We start from the raw sequence: 18,354 nt of genomic DNA, 5'->3' as shown, positions 1-18,354 counted from the left end.
ATTAACAGTATTAAACCCATTATTGTTGCCTTTATTTTCTGTTATACTGTTGAGTTTGATTTAGACTTCTGCTGGAAATCTATCAGAAGAAGGGAGAGCAGGTAAAATGCTTTGTTTTTGATGGAGGACAGATTAAGAGGACTGCACCCAAGGCTCACTTTAACCTGAAAAAGAGTAGTGAACTGTTAAAACAAGCTACTCTGTGGTGTCAAAGAATAAAGAAGTGGTGCTGAAATGAACAGAACAGGTCCCTATAATAGCTTAATGATGCTAATTATGCCACTGCAGAAATGCTTGTTGGTTTATTGTTATTGCCTGAAAAGAGAGCAGTCATTTGGGATTTTTGTTAGGTAGTGATCCACTTAAAAGCCTGCTTCAGTGTGTTGTCACATGTCTTAAGAAAAGAACCGACTGATAACCATACAGTTAAAAGTCAGTTACACAAACATGTCTTCTAAAATGCAACAATGACACAATATATGTACATTTTTATATTATATGTGTGTATATATATATATATATATATATATATATATATATATATATATATATATATATATATATTATATGTGTATGTGTATATATATTATATGTATATATATGTGTCAGTGACCACATTGTCCACATCCTTCCATCTATTGTGTTCACAGGGAGTGAACAGTGCTCTCTCGAGCCGACAGGGGGCTGTCTGTGATCGCGTCACTGCGTCAGAGGAAAGGGGCGGGGCCAACATGGCGGCTACAAATTTTGCATGTCTGCTGTTTTGTTTAGCATCATTTTCACAGCAGTTTAGCGCCTCCAGGCTTCTCACCGAACCGTGTTATAAACCCATTAGAGACCACAGGCCGGACTTTGTCAGGTAGGTGAAGATTTCGACCTCCAGCAGTCACACAGGTACTCACGTGAGCTCAGAGAGGAGCTAAACTAGCTCAGAAATAGGAACTCCGGCAGCCTTCCTTATCCTAAAAGTTGGCTGCAGCGTCTCTTAATAATATAATTACTAATTAGTAATTACTCGCCTTAGTGTCCTTAGTGTAGTAATATAACGTTAACGTATTAATTAAATAAAAACGTATTAACATGAGTATCAAAGTGAGTTCCGGGATACTTTTCTGTACTTCAGTACTTTGGTGCAATCTCAAAAATATGTTTTCTCCCAATGACGTGTATTGTTTTACGTGTACAGTACTAGGGTTTTCCTTGAAACTAAGCTTGTATATTTAGATATAGCAATATTATCACTAAAGCTACACTAAAAGGTATATGTTAAAAAAAAAACACTTTAGTCACTAAAGTAGAAATAGGAGTAGACTTCGGAAAAATTTCACAACTAACATAACATTTTAAATATAGTTTTTTGGGGGAAATTATTTAGTATTTTTTGTTCATTTGGTTGGATTTATCAGCACAACCTGCCTGACGAGGCGTCTGTGAATGTGTCGAGAGCCGGGATGTCTGAATGGCTGCTTCCACAAAGTGTTGTGGTTCCTATTATGGATTTATTCTTCTAACAAATACACTCTACATAATAAAGACTGCAACACTGAAACAAACACTCTGAACCCAGTCATAAAAAAGCTAATTAGAAAATATAAAACTATTTGTAGTTAAATGTAGTTAAATCATAAATCATAACAGGGGTGGCCTGTGTTCCAGTTTCTGTGTATTTTTATTACCAAATCACACAGAAATTAAAACTGGGCCACCAGTGTCTGGTTAACTCAACATACGCTCACAAGAAACCTCAAAAAGATGATCGAAGGATTCATCACTACAAATATGCAGAACAGCAGGTGAACAAAGGCTAAAGGTTTGAAGAGTTGTTACAGCAGAAAAAGGGAATACACACATATGCAAAGAATAGTGACTATTACAAGACTGTGAAACAATCTTTACCTAATGAGGGAGATGGGAAAGTGTAACTAAGTCCTGTTTGGTCCTCACATGATCAGTCCGACACCTGTAATCTACACAGATTGCATGTGTTTAATTTTTAATTTAAAATACATACACACTTCGCATGTCACTGTCAAAAAATCTCGAGGTGGAGGAATGGAAGATGTTAAGAGTTTCACTGTGAGTGACCAGAATGGGCAGGATTAGACATGAGTACAAGGCTGAGATGGTTTGAACGTGTGCAGAAGAGTTATGAATTGTTTAAAGGATGTTGAAAAGGGATCTGCCAGGCAGGTGGACAAGAAGACCGCAGAGAAGATTCATGAATGTAGTGAAGGAGGACATACAGAGGGTTGGTGCCACAGAGGAGGGTGTTACAGATAGGGTGAGACAGAGGCCGGTGATCTGCTGTGCTGGCTCCTAAAGACAGCAGCAGAAGAAGAAGAATTGAAATCTTCTGATTGGAAATGTTATGAGACATTTCTTACAATGTTGTTGCATCATTTAGAGATTTACTTTACTGCTGTAGCTGATAAATGTGGAGCTTCATTCATCTATATTAGATAAAGTGACAACAAATTTGTGTGTCGTTACATGGAAAAAATGGTAACTTAATTAACTTCACATAGTTATTAAAAAAACAGAAGCAAATTTTTAGGGAGTGTGCAAGCAAAAATGAATAGAACGTTTACTCTTTACCAATTTCTTGTTTTACTAGAGTATTATGTCAAGGTTTAATTTGAGTCATAATAGGAGATGTACAATACTTCCTTTGCCAGTATAAACAGTTAAAATTGCACCTTAAAACTGCACTTTAGTACTTTTCACCACAGGCTTTATTATAATAAACAAAGTAGCAGTGAGATACCCATTTCCATTAAGTTCTCCATTAAACAGCAGGGCTTGATAAAAAAAAAAAATCCACAACATTGCAAACTGAGAAGTATCATTGAGAGTTCAAATACATTTCTTGATATGCAGAGGGAACAAACTAACATTTTTTTGGTCAAAAAAACATAAAATTCCATTAAATTAATACAAAGCCACATCTGATTATCTGTAATTGCACAAAATTTGACAACTGGTGCAAAATCATCTGAAGTGAGATAACATGCTTGCTGAACTTTGTGCTCAGCAGGGACGGATATCACCGGACAGACATGCAAATGTCCTGTCCGGCTATTAGCACCCACAGGAAATGTCAGTCAGTCACAGCAGTTACACTACCCACACACTCCCGAGAGGGGATGATATTAGTCAGACAAGTGAAAACATCTGTGCTCGCTTTAATAACAATAATTACAGCTGCTCATCACTCCCCTTTGTTTAGGACGCAGGCCCGGCCGCATGTAGAGGTGTTGAAGCTTCCTCCGTCATGGGACTGGAGGAACATCGATGGGAAGAATTATGTGAGCGTCACGAGGAACCAACACATCCCCCAGTATTGTGGCTCCTGCTGGGCCATGGGAGCCACCAGTGCGCTAGCTGGTAACCATGACAACAGCGGGATGGAGGAAAATGATAATAGCGATACGGCTAGAGGGCATATTGTCATGTGAAATGAAAATGACTAAATTTAGTGGTAAGTGGAGAAGCATCCACCGGCTCCTGCTAATGTGTGTCGTTCTTTTTGTCTAAGACCGCATCAACGTCAAGCGTGGAGGAGCGTGGCCATCGGCGTACCTCTCCGTGCAGAACGTGATAGACTGCGGGAGGGCAGGTTCCTGTTACGGAGGCGATCACCTGAGAGTCTACGCCTACGCGCACGAAAGAGGCATTCCTGATGAAACCTGCAACAACTACCAAGCCAAAAACCAAAGTAAAGAAATACTGAGTTATATTTTGTTAGTTTGGTTTTTTTCATCAAAGGCCATATTTCCTTTTGATTAGCTCCAATCAGAATTGGATAATGTTACTTAAGATTACTGGCATTTAAAAGTAATCTATTATTGCATTAACTGCTGAGGTCTGATTGTAAATTACACTTTAGGTGAGGCTGCAGTTGTCTCTCTGTGTTACGCTGTGATAGACTGGCAATCTAACCTGGTCATAACCCACCTTTCACTCAATGTCAGCTAGATCTGATCAACTTATTAAATTCAGGGTTGTGGGGGTGGGGCTAGAGCACAGGTGTCGAACTCCAGGCCTCAAGGGCCGGTTTCCTGCAGGTTTTAGATGTGTTCTTGATCCAACACAACTGATTTAAATGACTAAATGACCTCATCAACATGTCTTGAAGTTCTCCAGAAACCTGGTAATGAACTAATCATTTGATTCAGGTGTGTTGACCCAGGGTGATATCTAAAATCTGAGCGTAGGTTCCAGACCCATCTCAAAAAAAGCCTCATGATGTTGGTCTGTAGCCTACTGTTATTAGGAGTCCCCTGAATTTTTTGCATAGCTAGTTGACAGTGATAAAATGTTCTCCACCACATGACCGGGAACAAACGTGTTAAATTCCCCTTCGAGTGATGGCTTTGTCCAATTTACATGCTCTCTGTTGTCAGCAACACATTAGAGAGGAGCTTCCAAACTCATGATGCAGAAGCAGGTGAATAAATAAAAAAAGCTGTTGTTAAGCTATTGTAAAAACAAAAAGAAACCTACAGACTGAAGAAGTGCTGACAAAGGAGGGGGTTGACAGCATTCACAGAGGGATGAGTGGTGACTAGACACAGGTGAAGGTGATGAGGGCAGAGCAGACAATCACAAAGGAACAGGACGTAAAACTAAAACAAGACACATGCCAAAATAAACTTCAAAGTTAAGCTGAAAGTAACAAAAGACAATAACTATCTCTGAGAGGTAAAGAGTGATGCTAATGTGACTGCAGAGAAAGAGCAACAGGAGGCAGAGGCAGGAGGAAATGGAGAAAGTAGAAGCTCAACACTGCACTGCAAAACCAGCAGAAAACCTTTCTGAGCTCCAGCAACTGGCCTCATCACCATCGCTGGGCTAAAATTAGCTCGCAGGTGGCTCTACAAAATATGAAGCAGTTGATAAGAGACCCATCACACTGCCACAGAATAAAGCAAGTACTTGAGCAAAGTAAATTCTTTTCTCTGTGACCATGCCAGCTTACCTGACTGACACAAAATATCCCACGTGTTGATTTGTAAGTGTGACTTTAAAAGTTTACCCAGAATTCAGCTTTGGTAGTTTTCTCCAGAAACTGTGACTGTGACATATATCATGATATTGATGGTTTGGAGTTTGGATCGTTTGGATTGGGTGTAAAATTGAGTTGGTTGCAGTTTATAACAGAGCTTAAATATGAGGTGTCAGCCCTGAAATTGTCTTTATTCTTGACGTTATGAGGGTTCAAAAATACTGGGGAAAAAGAGGCAAATGGAAAAAGTGCAAAGCTTCGACCCACCTCTGTGTCCTAAAAGGGTCTGTTGAAATGATCTCACTCTCTCTTTGTTGTTCAAGCACAATGGTGCTGCACCTGTGCCTCTGAAGAAATGCTTGTCCTGACCCGCCTGCACGGCGCTCTGACATTAAGCCTCTTAAATAAACGGTTCAGAGGAAAAGGTTGACTGGCATGCTGGGCATTTATTCAGGAACACAGAGAATTAATGAAACCATTAAACTAGTACCATCCCCCCAAACTGCTGGTACATTTTGGACACTGCATAGATGTGTTACCCAGCACATAATTATGTAGCAGTATTCACAATTATGTCTTAATGCACAGCAGAACATCATCCCCATGTTTGAGGGTTTGGAAACCTCAGTGCCTATTTTTGTGCATTGTACACACAGGACATATTTGGGATTACTTCTAACCAAAGCACGTATTTGTACACATTCTGCTTTACACTGAAACTATGATATCATATACAAATGTTTTTAAAACAGCTTCCCCATTGTGTTAAAAGCTCATCTTAAAATATTGAGCTACTTAGAGTATTGCTGCCATGGTATTGTGACCATTCTCTGTAATACTATAGTTAGACACATATGTGATTCTGGTAGTAAGTCCTGGAGCTTGAGCAGCCACTGCATGGAGAGACATCTCAGAGGCGTTATGCTCACCAGCAGTAACTCTTAAAGAAATTCACATTAGCTCAAAGTCTAACGACTCCTTATGATAATACATAGACAGGCCAGTTCGCCGTGTTCTCAGTCAGTGGATGTAGTATACAGTTTCAGTGCACTATTTTTTTTTAGTGGTGGTATTGTAATAGAGATTTTAAACAGCGCTGCGAAACAGCAAAAGCAAGATTACATCTCAACAAGTGATGTTAGTTTCAGTTTTCCATCATAAAGCGATGAGGATGAGTAAAGTTCCTGTGAAAAAGAAGCATAAACTCCTCTTTCTGGAACTGCTGCCACATGGCGGGGAGCAGACGGCACGATCAGGTGAACTCGGTCGGGAAGACAAGAAGTGACAAAGACTGAAAGCAATCAGTGATGAAGAAAGCGAGATGGGCTCTTCACTGTAATACGGACTGGGAGCCAATTCTTACTGCCAGCTTACTGTGCGTGGCCGATCTTACTGATGCTCTTGTAGCTGAACAGGAACAAAAATCTGTACAACCAGACTCCAAAATATGGAGAGAGAGAGAGTGGAGGCGATTAAAGCAGCAGATTATTGTAAGGAGATATTCTGCTTTCATATATGAATGCAACAGCTTGGTGTCCACAATTCTGGACCTTTAGAGTAGCTATCTGTCTAGTTTTGAGATGCAATTCTAGTGAAGTCCTAGCATATTTTAAATCACTAGTTTTAACATGGTAAGTCTTGACATGTTCGCTGTTTTGAGGAAAAATGTAACTGACATAATTCTCAACTTAGTAAAATTAGAGATCAGCAGTCTGGCATCGAAGCCACGCCACATTCAGAGTCACTTAAATCACCTTTCTAATGCTCAGTTTGGCATTTAGCAGGTCGTTTTGACCATGTCTACACACCTAAATGCATTGAGTTGCTGCTATGTGACCGGCTGATTAGACAGTAGCATTAACAAGCAGTTGAATCAGGAGCAAACTGAGCGCTCACTGAACTTTAAATCATCTTCTTCATTTGTTGTAGAGTGCGAGCTGTTTAACCAGTGCGGCACGTGCTCCTTCTTTGAGTCGTGCGCTGTTGTGAAGAACTACACCGCGTGGAAAGTCGGAGACTACGGAGAAGTTTCTGGAAGAGATGAGATGAAGGCTGAAATTTTCACCGGCGGACCCATCAGGTAGAGTAAGTCATCCTCAAAGTCATTTCTCACTTTTCATCCACCTACTTCTCCTGTGTGAGGGAGGATACACTGCCTGAGATTTTCACAGAGAAGCTGTTCTCTTAGGGAAGTTTTTTTTTTTTTCAGTGAATGACTATTTAATGATTCTTAAAACCTTGGAGAAAGATAACAGCAACGAGTGTCATTCTTTTTTACACTCAGAGAAATCTTAAAGTCAAATTGAATGCCATTAAGTATTGAAAAAAATCAGACCTGTATGTGTATATACACAGTATATTAAATTTCACCTTGAATCCACTTTGATAAACTCAGCTGAGCGTTTTGTGTCCCTTTAGAGTTTACATCTTACATCAGCTGTTAGTCTTTTAGTGGTTTGGCTCTGACAGCTTTACATTATCTTTAAATTAAATCATGCAGTATTAACAGGGTCTTTAAGAGTTTCCATTGTGCTGTTGTAATATCTGCAGATAAGAATTATTCAACGTTTTTTTTTTAAATAGTTGATACCTAAGAGCCTTAATAAAATTAAAACAAGATTTTGGGCATGTAGGTGTGTATCACTGTCACGTCCCTGCTCAGCTAAGGCAAAGAGTGTGGAGCTCAGTAAAGGTATTTATTAACCAGCAAAATGGTTACAGTAACAAGTTAATATGTAAATGGATTCATACAGGTCTTTTACCCATTTACACATTCATGTAGACGTACAGGACTTAGTTTAGAGTCATCAAATAATCTAACATGGAAATCTAGCTAGGATGTCTTCTGGTTCAGGTGTCACAGCAGGACTGGGAGGAGATCTTGAGGCATAATTTGGAGAGATTATGTCTCCCCTGAATGAGCTGGAGGCTATGACTGGAGGTCTGAGTATCTCTGCTGACTGCTGCTAACAGCTAATGAACTGTGCTCCCCGTCCAAATAGTACCCTGTGTCTTAACAGAATAACTTAACTAACTGTGGGGGTGTGAGTGAGCAGCGGGGTAAGTGACGCCTGGCAAAGTTTCCAGGAACCAGAACAAGTGCCTCAGAACAAACAGTACTTGCTTAAGGCTGTTAAATTAATTTCAAATTTAAAGTACTGGCTTACAACTGTGATCCAAGAGGCAGACTGCTCATATTAAAAGCACTGAGTAGCATCTATACTGCATTTAAATAAGGTGACAGCAACAAGGTGCGTTTGCTAAATGGTCATCCAGACTGGGCGCCCGTCCATTAAGACAGCAGGGTGATTGGTACTTGAATCACAGGCGCAGTTGGATCTGCGTATGATGAAAAGGCTCAAATGATTAAACTACAGGGGCTGGGAAAACTGTGAAAACATTGCAAGAGAATTTCAAGTTAATTAAAGGAGACTTATTATGCCTTTCTTTATTTTATGTCATGCATATACTGTTAAAATTATGAATGTGCTTTTTACTGTTGTGAGTGGTGATATGGACACAACCCAAAGGAACAGGACATGTTGGAACATTGGGGGAAAAAGTCAAACTGAAGCAAAAATTTTAAAAACTAGAATATACAGATCAACAGTAGGATTACTTTAGGCCGCAATATCTAATCAGCCAATCCCATGGCAGCCGCTCAATCCATTTAGGGACACTGACATGGTCAAGATGACCTGCTGACGGCTGTGGTATTTAGAAACACTGAAGATGACTGTGTCCAGCAGGATAACAAGCCATGAAATCATCTCAAACTGGTTTCTTGAACATGACGTAACATTTGTATTCAAAGGATCTCCACAGTCACCAGATCTCAATGCAAAAGAGCACATTTGGGATGTGATGGAAAGAGAGAGTCACATCATCAGAATCAGAATACTTTATTAATCCCAGAAGAGATTATGTAATGAATGTGGAGCCAACAAATCTGCAATAACAGTGTGATGCTATTACGTCAATATGAACCAAAATCACTGAGAAATGTTGTTGAATCTGTGCCTCAGAGAATTAAAGCAGTCCTGAAGGCAAAAGGGGATCCAAGCCAGCACTCGCAAAGTGTACCTAATTAAGTGGCCATTAAGTGTCTATATATGCGCACAGAAATAACTGAACAATAGCACACAGGTGTGTGCAGCACGCAGGAGGAAACATTGTGCCTTATTCACACAGTGTGTGGATGCTAGTCATTAATATTTTAGGGCCTGAATTTGTTCGTACTCCGTGAGCAAATTTAAAAGTCCCTCTGACCAAGCAAATGAATAAATGATGAAGGCCTGGCTGTCTTATAAAATGTAACACATGTCTATAATTTGAATTGAATACTACAATTTTTTGGTCATTATTTAGTTATTTAAATAATTACTTATTATTATATACAGTTAAACACAGTAAAGCCCCAAAATACAGTCTAATTTCTTGGCACTGTCCCACATATTCCAGAGAATTCTGGAGAATATAGATGATATTCTCAACGTCCGTTATTTCGGACAGTCCTCGCATTTTTTTATAGTGTCATAACTCTGGTGGAAACATTTTGGAAAGCTGTGCCATTTCTAACTACTCAGACATTATTACTCAGGCTTTTTCCTGCTTTCTTGCTTTAGCGGTGCAGGATACGCTCTGACATCACCAACATTTTCTGCTTCACTTGGAGGTAAACATGTTTCTCTGTACAAACAAGTGGAAGCAATTCTTTCATATAATAACAATTGGGTGTAGCACTTTTCAAAACCAGCTTTACAAAGTGCTTTCCAGAAACCAGGGTTAGAAAACAAAGAAGGAAATTATAAATCAGTTAAACTAAGGCTCATGTGTAATGTCAGAATTAGATACAGTGTGATTCAAATTTTCGTGAATAACTTAAACTTAACTTGCAAATCAGCAACTAAAAGTAGAAGAAGACGAGTTAAATTTTATATATGCAAATATACATTAATGTAAATATATGCAAATATAAATATAAATATATATATATATATATATATATATATATATATATATATATATATATATATATATAAATTTGAAAATGAATGCATGGTGTTAACAACAAAATACGTCAGTGTGCATGTTTTACTAATCCAGCTGTAATTTTGCATACACTCTTGATTTTTTGCAGAGGCTGAGAACGTTCCCAAACACATATTAGTAAATAAAGCCCAATTAACTGCAGGTGAAAGTAACCGGAGCAGAGTAGACCATCTCAAAGGAGAGAAAAGGCATGAAGTAAAACTATACACCACGGAAAACTAGACTTCACAGGAAAACAGGAAATAATCGAAGGCAACGAACAACCAGACATGAATGATAGCCAATAAACACGAAGTCAGGGATACACAGAAAGCACAGCACATAAATAAAACTAGAGGAACACAGAATAAGAATAAAATAAGGGGAAGAACTGAAATACAGTAGTATCAGAAAAAAGTCGAAACAGGAACCCAAAAGCTCACGCACACACACGAGAGTCAAAACTAGAAAAGCAGTGAAATCCAGACAGGAGCTAAAATTCAAAAATCCAAGAGCTGAAGGTCAAGATGACAACAAATGAAATGAAATGAAAACAAAAATCCAAAACTCAAAGGCCATAAAAAGTGTTTATTTCAAACAGTGCATGACCTGAGGAGCTGCAACAAGGAAAAATATGGAGCTGAAAATAAGCATAATGTCTCACTTTTAATGTGTCAAAGGATGTAATAATATCTATGCAAGGAAAGTTACACAAAGGTCCATCGAGAAAAACTGTATTTATTAACATTTGACTGCAGATTCAAAGCAGAAGACTGCGAGCAAAACTTTGCACTTAAAGTTCTCACAATGCATAATACACACTTAAGATGCAAGTACAAATTTTGAGCCCGCTTTAAAAGCCGACGCATAGCTAAAAATGACCGTAATTTGAGCCCACGTAACGGTTCCATCTAAAATTTAACATTACATTTCAGTAATGAAAGAAAATGGCAACATAAAAGGCATGAATTCTTGTCTTTCAGCTGTGCATTGATGGCGACTGAAGGCCTGGAGCGATACTCCGGAGGGATTTTCTCCGAGTTTCACCCTCTCTCTCTGCCAAATCACATCGTGTCTGTGGCTGGGTGGGGCGTGGGCGAAGATGGGATCGAGTACTGGATCGTCAGGAACTCCTGGGGAGAGTTCTGGGTTGGTATTTCACGACAGCTTGTGCTTACTCCGAGCTTAATGAGCTCTGTAAACTAAATTCACAAGTTCTTATTAATTTTGCTTTGGCTGAGCTGAAGCAGAAAATGTTTGTTTGATTTTTTTAAGACTTTTTAATTTCTCAGACTTGCAGTCAGAGTAAATAATGCTGTTTTGTTTTCTTCCTTTTAGGGAGAACACGGCTGGGCGAGAATTGTCACCAGTGCATTTAAAGGAGGAAAAGGCAACTGGTTCAACCTGGGTATTGAGAAAAACTGTGCATATGGAGACCCTATTGTAACATAGGTGCTTAATTAAGGTGATCAATCTTACTGAAATAACTGTGAACAGTTTGGAAACTTTAGGGAACGCTTTCCTTCTGTGCACTAAAATCAACATGTGCAAACAACAATTTTCTGTTTAATGTGGGTTTATTTTTTGAAAGTGCTTCTTGGCTGAAAGCAGTAATGTCCTGAAGCTAGTTCAATCCAAGAAATTGTTTGATAACATCTTCCTGTAAAAAAAACCTCAATCACAACATGTTATTTATGCATTTTGGTTTCTGCATAAAATAAACAGTATTCCAAAGTCGCAGTGCACTCAGCTCAGAATCTTAAACATGTACAGACAATACCGGCTCTCACTAAGTATACTTCTTATTGTTTATTTAAGAGCAGGAAGAACGCATTTTGAGCTCTTATCTGTCATCAGCACTACCAGCTTAAAGAAAGTCTTCCATTTAGGATTTTCAGCCTTTACAGGTTGTCTGAGGATCAAGCTCAGACACGGTCCGTAGCGACAAGATATTTGTCGATGGTTTAGATACAGCTAAAAACATATAAAGGAATATTAACCCCTAAGCTTCCCTCTTAGAGAGACTTGAAAATCTCTTAAACATGTTTCCATTAAAAAAATGACAAAGTGTATCATTAAACATTGGCACATTTTATTTAAAATGCCCAAATGGGATGATAATAGCTTAGGAAAACTCAACTGAATTGTAAAATGTCTTTGCTAGCAGTACCATCAGTCATTATCAAGTCGAGTCACTTTTATTTGTACAGCAAATTTTACAACAACAGAAGTTGAGCCAAAGTGCTTTCCAGGCAGGTGCTGTTGCGTTCCAGGTCCAGACGTTACACTGATGCAGAACTGTACCCTGTCTGTGTGGTCAGAGTATGCAGATCTCGGATAAAGGCACTGATGCCGTTGACTTGCCTTCCCCAGACCTAAATCCAGTTGAGAACCTGATGTTCGGTATCTATACATCTGATGCAACCAAATAGCACCACAGACTGTCCAGAAGTTCACTGATCCAGGTTTGGGAGGAGATCCTTCAAAACAGCATCCACCTGCATCAGGAGCATGCCCAGATGTTAGCATACAGGATCATGGGGACTATACACACTACTGAGCTACATTATGACATGAGCAGGATCAGTGTGTGATTTAAATGTGTAGCTTTTGGTGTTACTTTAGGGAGCTCCCCTCCTTTCACTCTTGATAGGGCCACCAAGCTGCCCTAAACTGAGCCTGCTTCTGCTGGAGATCACTTCCTGTTGAAAGGAGGCTCTTCCTCCCCACTGATGACAATGTGCTTGCTAATAGTTGATCCATCTGACCACAGAACAGTTTTCCACCTTGTCTCAGTCCACTTTTTAAAAAAAGCTTTGATTCAGTGAACATGGCAGTATTCACATGTTCACATCAAATCAAATCAAATCAAATCAAATAATCATTTATTTACAAGTTGCAGCAACTGGCAGCATGCGAGTGAAATTCATGTGTCGAGCCCACAGTAACAGAGATGTCAACACAACACACACGAGCATAAAGAATGGCACCCGAACTCATAAAATATGTACAATATATAATAGTGTATGCATTTCTGGATGTGTATACTAAATATTTTCCTACGTGTGTGTGTGTGTGTGTGTGTGTGTGTGTGTGTGTGTGTGTGTGTGTGTGTATACACATTTTTACAGATTAAATAGTAAAAAACAAAAACAAACAATAATAATAATAATAATAATAATAATAAAATATATAAAATATACAGAGTTGAATATGTGCAAAACAAGTGGCGTTTATATACAGTATGGAGTGCATAATGTTGAAGTTCCAGTAGTGAAGCTGAGGTGTCTATGACGTGTTCAGCAGTCTGATGGCCTGATGGAAAAAGCTGTCTCTCAGTCTGCTGGTACGGGACCGGATGCTGCAGAACCTCCTTCCTGATGGAAGCAGTCTGAACAGTTTATGGCTGGGGTGACTGGAGTCCTTGATGATCCTCCCCGCTTTCCTCAGGCACCGCTTCCTGTAGATGTCTTGGAGGGAGGGAAGCTCACCTCCAATTATCCGTTCAGAGCACCGCACTACTCGCTGGAGAGCTTTGCAGTTGTAGGCGGTGCTGTTGCCATACCAGGTGGTGATGCATCCAGTGGGGATGCTCTCAATGGCACAGTGATAGAAGGTCCTGAGGATGCGGGGGCTCATGCCGAATCTTTTCAGTCTCCTGAGAAAGAAGAGGCGCTGCCGCGCCTTCTTCACTGTTTTGTTTGTGTGTACTGACCACGTAAGATCCTCAGCCAGATGTACTCCAAGGAACCGGAAGCTGCTCACTCTCTCCACAGCAGCGCCGTTGATGGTGATGGGGGTGTGTACTTCTCTGCACCTCCGGAAGTCCACTATCAACTCCTTTGTCTTTGCGACGTTGAGGGTGAGATGGTTGTCTTGACACCAGTGGGTCAGGGCGCTGACCTCCTCCCTGTAAGCCGTCTCATCACCGTTGGTGATAAGACCCACCACTGATGAATACACAGACTCAGTCTGTGGATTTATCAGGAAATGCGTGGAAGATGTCGTCCCATCCAGAACAGTCAAATCCTTCCCAAATCAAAAACCCTGGATCATCAACCCACCACATGTGGTTCTCATGATGGTTTCTCCAGATTCTCTGAATCATTTGTTGATATTATGCACTGTTAATGATAGATATTCAAAGTCTTTGCAAGTTTACGTTGAGGAACATTATTCTGCAACGGTAGATTTTTGCAGATTGGTGAACCTCTGCCCATCTTTACTTCTGAGAAACTCCGCCTCACTAAGATAACCTTTTTACACCCGATCATGTTACTGACCTGCTAGTTGCAAAATGTTCAGTCAGCTGTTTCTGTTTAGTACCACTTACTTTTCCAGCCTTTTGCTGTCCTGACCCAAACATTGATTCTGTCATCAGTTTCAAAATGATCCGACATTTTTCATGAAATTGTAAAATGACTGTGTTTAAACATTTGACATGTTTTCCATGTTCTATTATGAATAAAATGTGGGGTTAGGAGATTTGCATTCTGTTTTTATTAACATGTTACACAGTCTCCTTTCTGAGAGCTGGCATTGTAATATTGGAGAGTACTTACATTACTGTGTGTGTGTGTGTGTGTGTGTGTGTGTGTGTGTGTGTGTGTGTGTGTGTGTGTGTGTGTGTGTGCGCGCGCGCGCGCACTGGCTGTTGGATTTTGTTACCATGCAATGCTATCAGTCTTTTAATCTAACTCAGCTCATTATTGTTCCTTTTATTCATTCGTTTTTCACATTTTAGAGAAAGCTTAATGTAAAACCTTTTCACTGTAGACATTTAAGTCGATATGTGGTACAGTTTGCATATCGTGACCTTTGAGCTTAACTGCATTCAGACCTTTTCAATTAAATAAATTGAATAGTTTTATCCTAGACAGATGACCTTCTCCCGAAGTCAGCTTGAAACATCTCAGTCTGCAAAAAGCTGGTGGGTTTTTTTTTTTACACTTTAGAAATATTATCATACATTTCTAAGGAAATTATTTATTCCCTCAAACAGCAGGCGAGGTGAGTCACTCGCATTTAAATTCACTTTTAGTGAAGCTGAATTGGCAGGTCTGTGGAGAGGTTAGTTTACAATTACATTTTTTCCTCTGATACACCACCTAACATCTGCATAAATGGCTTCTAATTAGTGTCTGGAGCCTGACCAGCCAGACTAACATGAATCAAATCTGATTGGTCACAGTACTGTAACTGCATCCTGTTGAGCAATTGTGCCACTTTTTATTTTCCACATGAATGTGATTCACATGGAAATTGTCCTTGCTGCCTTCATTTGTTAAGCTAATGGAGGGTGTGTTTTAGTGCAGGTCTGTGAAGTAAACGGGGCCATTACCATTATTGTTCTCTGTTTTGGGGGGGTTTAGGGGGTTTTTAACAACTTGGATTTCTACAAAAAGAACAACAGGATGTTTTCTAGGTCCTCTGCAGAGGCTTGAACTCAGCATCTTTAAATTCAGCAACTGCCAGACAAAAAGAAATGTAAATTAAATGCTAAATTAATTAATAGAGCCACTTAGTTAGGGTGTGAAAACAATGAATTTTTTGTCCTGGGAATGAAAAGCCTCTGTGTTGATTCCAAAGCACAAATGTATTTAGAAGCACAGTATTTTGATTTCAGGGGTTTTGAACTTTTTAAACTTGTTTATTTTCCCAATAAATATAGCACCAGGCTGACACCCAGTATACAGGCTTAACAATAACAAGGATGGTAAAAGCTCAGCCTGTTAGCACAGTTTTATAATGTTCTCTGGAAGTCTGGAGGAAAGTGTCCAGTTTTTAAAAATAACCTGCTGATTTCATCTGTTACTAGTGAGCAGTCCAGAGAATATAAGTCAGGATAGCTCAACCTCTGCTGAATAGATTTGACGGTTTTGTTTTCTCTACAATATCTCATGGATCCACAGACAGCTTAAAAGATTGATGCAAGCACCTTCATGCCACCCACTGCTTAGTGAGACCGTGTTAGGAAGCCTCAAGCTGAGCATCTTGATGTTTTGTGGATGAGACTAGGGAGGAGTGAACTTTGTGAAGTTCATCTTTTACTATATAAGTGACCTCAAACTAAAGACTGATGCTGTAAACTTACCTGTGAAGTGTTTACTGAGGTCACAGAGTGAGGCAGCTGAGAGCCCTTTCCCTATAAATTTCTATAAAACTGGACATTTTTCAGCTGATGCTGCCCCCCTGCTAAAAAAAAAAAAATGCAGGTTTCAAACCTGGAAACTACATCCATCTTTTATACTGTCTATGCATGAACCTCCTGAATCGTAGTAATTATAGTAAAGCACATATGATTAACTTTTTGTCTTCTTTCTTATGCAGTTTTTTTTCTGTTTGGTAATTGCGGGTGCTCCTCTTCTAACGCTTCTTTTTCATCTCATCTCCAAACCAGTTTTCTTCCTAAGCCCGATTCTACTGGGGAGCTCTTCCTGTTGTAAGGGAGTTCTTCCTCCCCACTATCACCAAATGCTTGCTTGTGGGAGAGGAATCGTTTCGATACTCTCTCAAATACTGTATTGTAGGTACTTTGTCTTTGAGATGTTGTGAACTGGCAACATAATCCTGGCTCCCAGGAGAGGATATATCTAGAACCTGTTTATGTTCCCACACCCTCTTTTTTTGTGGTAAATTTAGTTCCCCACGTATCACACAGACACACGTACTCACACACATTGCGCACACAAAGCACGGCATCTCCTCTGATGTTATGCTGACGCTGGTAGGTTGATAACCATGGAGGAGCCAGAAGGGGAAAAAGAAGGAGGAGGTCCAATTATTTTTGAAGCATTTTCTCCAAAAGTCTGACAGCCAATTAAGTTGTGAGACTCTGTTTTTCTCTGACTTTTAGGTGTGGTTGCTATTTTGATAAATAATCTCATGATAATGTTACCTGTCCTCCTTGTTTTTAGTTAAAAGTTAAAATTCATAACACGATGAAAACATTAAAAAAAAACTCTTAATGTGAACTGAAATCATGCTGAAATGTCCTTTAAGGTAGTAGGTTTATAAATCAACACATCATTGTTGTGAACAGGTAGAACATCTGCATTTATTGAGGTTGCTTCCTCAAATAAAATTTGCAACAGCAGCCTGATATCAGAGAGAATAGCAGCTTGTTATACTTTCACATGTAAAACAAGGGAAGTTCTGCTTAACGAAGCCCACAGTGCTCAAATGAAGCCTAAACCCATGACTGGCCCTGTATGATTATCATTTAATCGAATCGAGTATTACCTTGTTATTCACCCCTCTCAGAGGGATAAACAACTCTAAGCAATTAACAAGAAACAAGCATTCTGACCTAAAGTTTAGATGATGCTTTAAAGCTGAGTGAAGAGACCGGTGTCCGCCCAAAACTGCAGGTTAGTACCGGTAGGTAGAATTTACACTCATTCAAGGTTGCTAAACCCACAAAATCCTCATAAACCACAAAATCCACACAGTTGATCTTCTCATCTTTCAGACAAACCAAATACCAACTTTTCATCTTCCCACTTTCATTCCAGTCAAGATTTGATACAAACAACAGGAACACTGAGGCCGTGTCCTCAGAAGACTTTCAGAGAATTCTTGAGCGGTTTCGCAACCTCGAGGAAATCGATTCCCTGACAACACTATCATGGCACGCACTTCACTATTTTCTTGCACAAATAAGAGGTTAAATTTGTGGCACGCATAACTGGCAGTAACTGCTTCTTAAAAAGGGTGAAAGTAAAAATACCCCTTCTTTCACAAAGCTGCAACCAGATTGTAAAAATCTGGAAATATAACCAGTTAATTGTTTAATTATACTTCCTAAGATTATTATTGTACATATCACTTAAATGCAAAGCCACACAAAATTCAAAAATTGCAACTGAAGAAACAGTAATATCATCAAAAATATGCAGTTTATTTATACAGTGATAGTAAAATCCCAACAATAACACACACTACTGTTCATTTATATTAAGATAGAAATATTCTGTGAGTCATTTTTTCCTTTAAACCGTTCATTTTTCTAATAAATCTGATTTATTAACTTTGACTCTCCACCCATTTGGATTTATGAATGTGCACTTTTAACTGTAATAATACAAAGATGGCATATAATGTAGTATATTATAGTTGTATAATTTGTTGTGAGTGTTTGGCAGCTGTTGAAATGTGTGCAAAAGGTCATTTGGCATTGCACTTTCTCAGAAAAAGACTTTGTTAAGATGGAAGCACATGTCATTGAGCATTAATACCCATAGCGTGTTAACTAATACTCCATTATAATTCTCACAGATTCTGACTTTTTTGATTATGTGCTCATATAAAGCTGGACA

The 18,354-nt window shown here is 39.2% G+C and overlaps 1 protein-coding gene across 1 annotated transcript; it reads left to right on the top strand.

Moving 5' to 3' along the window:
* Positions 1-697: 697 nt before the first annotated feature.
* LOC120724006 (cathepsin Z) lies at positions 698-12,519 on the top strand. Its single transcript, XM_040015913.1, has 6 exons — positions 698-859; positions 3,227-3,384; positions 3,536-3,715; positions 6,935-7,085; positions 11,020-11,185; positions 11,375-12,519. Exons 1-6 carry the CDS (start codon positions 732-734, stop codon positions 11,486-11,488), a joined length of 897 nt encoding a protein of 298 aa, XP_039871847.1. The 5' UTR covers positions 698-731; the 3' UTR covers positions 11,489-12,519.
* The last annotated feature ends 5,835 nt before the right edge of the window (positions 12,520-18,354 follow it).

This window comes from Simochromis diagramma, unplaced genomic scaffold, assembly GCF_900408965.1.
Source record: "Simochromis diagramma unplaced genomic scaffold, fSimDia1.1 OVJJ01000205.1, whole genome shotgun sequence".
In the NCBI taxonomy this organism is placed as follows: Eukaryota; Metazoa; Chordata; class Actinopteri; order Cichliformes; family Cichlidae; genus Simochromis; species Simochromis diagramma.
This window is presented reverse-complemented; position numbering and strand designations above follow the sequence as displayed.

What these genes read in the sequence shown, in the direction of transcription:
- LOC120724006 (XM_040015913.1), top strand. Translation starts at nt 732, where the DNA reads ATGGCGGCTACAAATTTTGCATGTCTGCTGTTTTGTTTAGCATCATTT. An exon ending in TTCACCGGCGGACCCATCAG is followed by an intron (nt 7,086 to 11,019) that starts GTAGAGTAAGTC and finishes CTTGTCTTTCAG; the next exon opens with CTGTGCATTGATGGCGACTG. An exon ending in ACTCCTGGGGAGAGTTCTGG is followed by an intron (nt 11,186 to 11,374) that starts GTTGGTATTTCA and finishes TCTTCCTTTTAG; the next exon opens with GGAGAACACGGCTGGGCGAG.